At 44.5% G+C, this 3,823-nt stretch overlaps 1 protein-coding gene across 1 annotated transcript; it reads left to right on the top strand.

Annotated features, from left to right (window-relative positions):
* Positions 1-1,537: 1,537 nt before the first annotated feature.
* On the top strand, positions 1,538-2,950 carry LOC103739892 (sperm motility kinase-like). Its single transcript, XM_008840370.1, has one exon. The coding sequence runs from the start codon at positions 1,538-1,540 to the stop codon at positions 2,948-2,950; it is 1,413 nt and encodes a 470-aa protein (XP_008838592.1).
* Positions 2,951-3,823: the final 873 nt, after the last annotated feature.

Here is a 3,823-nt window from a genome sequence, read left to right as displayed (position 1 = left end):
GTGATCTGCAGGACTCGGACGTTGGTGAATTTTTGGACTTTGACATTGGCGATTTTTTTGGACTTGGATTTTGGTGAATGCGTAGACTTGGACATTGGTGAAATTCTGGACTTGGATTTTGGTGACTTATCTTACTTGGACATAGCTTGCTCCTCGCCTTACTGGCTGTGGTTTGCAGGTAATGGTTTTGGTATTTTCATTTTATGTTTATGTTTTTGTTGTAGATCTTCCCTTTGGATATTTTTAACTATTCTTCATTAACTGTCCTCCACTTTTCTTTTTCAAACTACTCATTCTAGTCCTTTTGTACTTTTTGAAAGTTTTTATAAGTAAACATTAAGGGTAGAGTAAGGACTTCATGATGACATTTCCATACATGCAGAGAACGTACTTGCTAATATTCACGAGCTCTATTACACTTAAACTCCCTCCCCTTCCCCTTCCCCATCCTGAATATTTCCCCTTTTACTTTCAGGAGCCCCCACACCCGGGATTCTGCATTTGAAACAGGTGAGCAATATTTGTCTTTGTGGGACTGGCTCATTACACTCAATGCAATGCATTTTTTCTGAATATGACAGCATTTCTTTCTTTCTATGACTATGTGATTCTTTCCTTTGATTCTGTTCCCGTGCTGTCTTAGTCATCAGTTGGTGTATGTTGCAATCCTTGCCTGACTGGTTGAACCTATCTTCATCGTGAAGTATGGCCTTTTTATATGCTGTTGAATTTGGTATAAAGGATTAAGTACTCTCCTTTAAATTTTTAATCATGTGTATATGTCTGTTTGGGTGAGCGGGCAGATGTCTGAATGGGCCAGAGGTGTTGGATGCCCCAGGAGCTAGAGTTACAGGTGGTCGTGAGCTGCTCAGCGTGGTTGCTGGGAATTGAACTCAGGTCCTCTGGAAGAGCAACAAGTGCTCTTAGCTTCTGAGCCATCTCTGCAGCTCACTACTAAGTACCCGTATGAAGGTTTGTTGCGTATTTGTTCTCCAGGGGTATTGGATACTTTTCTCTTATGAATATATCTTCAGCTGGTTTTGGTACTGGGAAATAATGGGCTTCATAGGGAGAATTTAGAAGCACTTCTTCCCATTCTATCTAATGGGATAGTTTGAGGAGCACTGCTTTTAGTTCTTCTTTAAAGGTCTGCTGAAATCATCAGTGGTAATTGTGGTAATATCACCTCCTTTTGTCTCCAACATTATTAATTTGTGCCTTCTAGTTTTCTATTGATTACTTTTGCAAAGGTTGGTCAATTTCATTTATCCTTCAAAATCATCACGTCTTTGTTACATTGATCTTTGTGTTGTGATTTTCCTTAATTTCCACTCTGATCTTGATTATTTCTTCTACTTTTTGGGGTTTAACTGATTCTTGCTCCTAGGACCCTAACATGCTTCATTGTGTTGTTTTGAGTCTCACTTTTCAGTTCAGGGACTTATAGCTATAAATTTATGCCCTAGACCTGATTTTAATTCATTTTTAATCTTATATCACTAGCCAGTGTTGAAACTGATCATCTGACCTAACAAAAATGCAGAGGTATTCACTGAATCGAAATCTCATTACTAGCTCATATGATGAAAATGACTTAAGAGAGCAGTATAAGATCATGAGGACCCTGGGCCGCGGAAGCTTAGGGGAAGTAAAGCTTGCCGAACATCTCAGCACACAGACCAAAGTGGCCATAAAAATTCTTCATAAGTGCAAGAGGGATCCCCACCATAAATCAGAAGTAGAAATTATGAAAGACCTTGATCACCCTTATGTTATTAAGATGTTCCAAGTGATCGAAACCACATATAACACCTACATGGTTCTTGAGCATGTGGCAGGTGGAGACCTGATGAGAAGGATTGAGAAGGAGGGCCATCTAAAAGAGGAGGTGTCTCGTAGGGTATTTAAACAGCTAGTATGTGCCCTACACTATTGCCATGGGAATGGGATTGCCCATTGGGACATAAAGCCGGAAAACATACTATTGGACGAGCACGACAATGTTAAATTGAGTGATTTTGGGTTAAGTGTCAAACTTACCTACAGGCAGCAGAGGCTGGCATCTTTCTGTGGCACATTCTCCTACTGCGCCCCAGAAGTCTTTGAGGGCAATGGGTACGACAGCTTCGCAATTGATACCTGGAGCTCGGGTGTTGTACTCTATTACATGTCTACGGGGTACCTCCCTTTCCGGGGTTATACCTACGAAGGTATAAAGCAGAGTGTCCTGAAAGGCAAGTACATCACTGAATTCAAGCTGTCGCCAGACCTTTGGGAAGTGATCACTAAGTCGCTAACTGTAGACCCCAGAAAAAGGCCAACAATAGGTGATATTATGAACTTTGCATGGCTAGAGAACAATGATGGATGTTCTCTCAGTTTAGCTGAAGAGAACAGCGACAGCCAACTGGACCCCATTGTCATGGTGATCATGAATGACATGGGGTACAACTCAGAGGATATAAAGGAAGCTTTACAAAAGAAAAACTTTGATGATACTATGGCGACATACTTGCTTCTGAGGCAAAAGTCACCCTGGAAGGACACCTTAATGAAAACCGTGATGCCCTGGGAGCCAGGTGAAAACCTGAACCTTGTAGAGCCCCCCAGCTTTCAACTGGGCCTCCAGAAGGCATCTAGTGCCCTTACCGGTCCCATCATTTTGCCCACTCAATCTGAACTTCTGGGTGATGAAAAGAAGATTGGTAGAAGCCCTAATATTCCCTGCCTACACCATACTTACAAAACCTCTATGCAGTATGGTCTTGACACTCAATGTATGAGCATCAGCATCAGCGGGGAGATGGGGAGAAGGAGCATCTGTGGGGAGATGGGGAGCACCACCTCTGAGTGTACACCATCAGCCATCTCAAAGCAGTCATCCCAGGATGTGGCCACAGCTGATACTGACAGCTTGAACAGCATGTCTCCACAGGATATGTCACCTTAGGTCTCCTGGGAGGAATCCTGCTGTGTGTACACCAGCACGGGTGACAAAGACAGCAACTTATCCACCGAAATACCTCAGGAGCACGTTGATGGGCAGCCCCCAGAAGTTAGCACAGTTGTCACTCCCACCTGTAAGAGCAGCACCTCCTCATGGCACACGGTACATGTCTTCACCAGGGAAGGAGCCCTGTGTGAGAACATCACCACTCATAACAGAGACAACAGCTCATCCCCAACAGAAACACCTCAGGACCATGGTAGTGGGCAGCCCCAGGATGTGACCAGAGCTGTCACTCCCAACTCAAAGAACAGCACATCCTCCCAGGATAGATCACTTCTCATCTCCAGGGATGAAGCTGAAACAAAGAAGAGCACCAATCAATACAAAGGCAGCAGTTCATTGGCCCCACAAAGCTCACCTGCCCCACAAAGCTCACCTGCCCCACAAAGTTCACCTGCCCCACAAAGCTCACCTGCCCCAAAAAGCTCACCTGCCCCATGAAGCTCACCTGCCTCACGAAGCTCACCTGCCCCACAAAGTTTACCTGCCCCACAAAGCTTACCTGCCTCACAAAGCTCACCTCAGGAGCACTTCAGTCGCCAGCACCAGGCTGTGCCTAGAGCCCCTCTAAGAAGGAGGATCTGGAAGGGCCTGAAGACAAGGGTCACAAAAAGTGTGAGGAATTTGTGCTGCTGTTGCTTGCCTGCCCAGGCGAGGCAGCACCTAGGAAAAAACAAAGTTGTAGACAGGAATGAGGACCAAGGAGACAGTGGCAAAAACAGGTCAGTGGAGTGGCTGCAATGCACTTCTGCGTTTATGCTAATGTCCTTTTCTTAAAAAGAAAAACACTTCTGTGTGTATTTGTTTGTATGT

Source organism: Nannospalax galili, unplaced genomic scaffold, assembly GCF_000622305.1.
Source record: "Nannospalax galili isolate Female #2095 unplaced genomic scaffold, S.galili_v1.0 scaffold1811, whole genome shotgun sequence".
Classification (NCBI taxonomy): domain Eukaryota; kingdom Metazoa; phylum Chordata; class Mammalia; order Rodentia; family Spalacidae; genus Nannospalax; species Nannospalax galili.
This window is presented reverse-complemented; position numbering and strand designations above follow the sequence as displayed.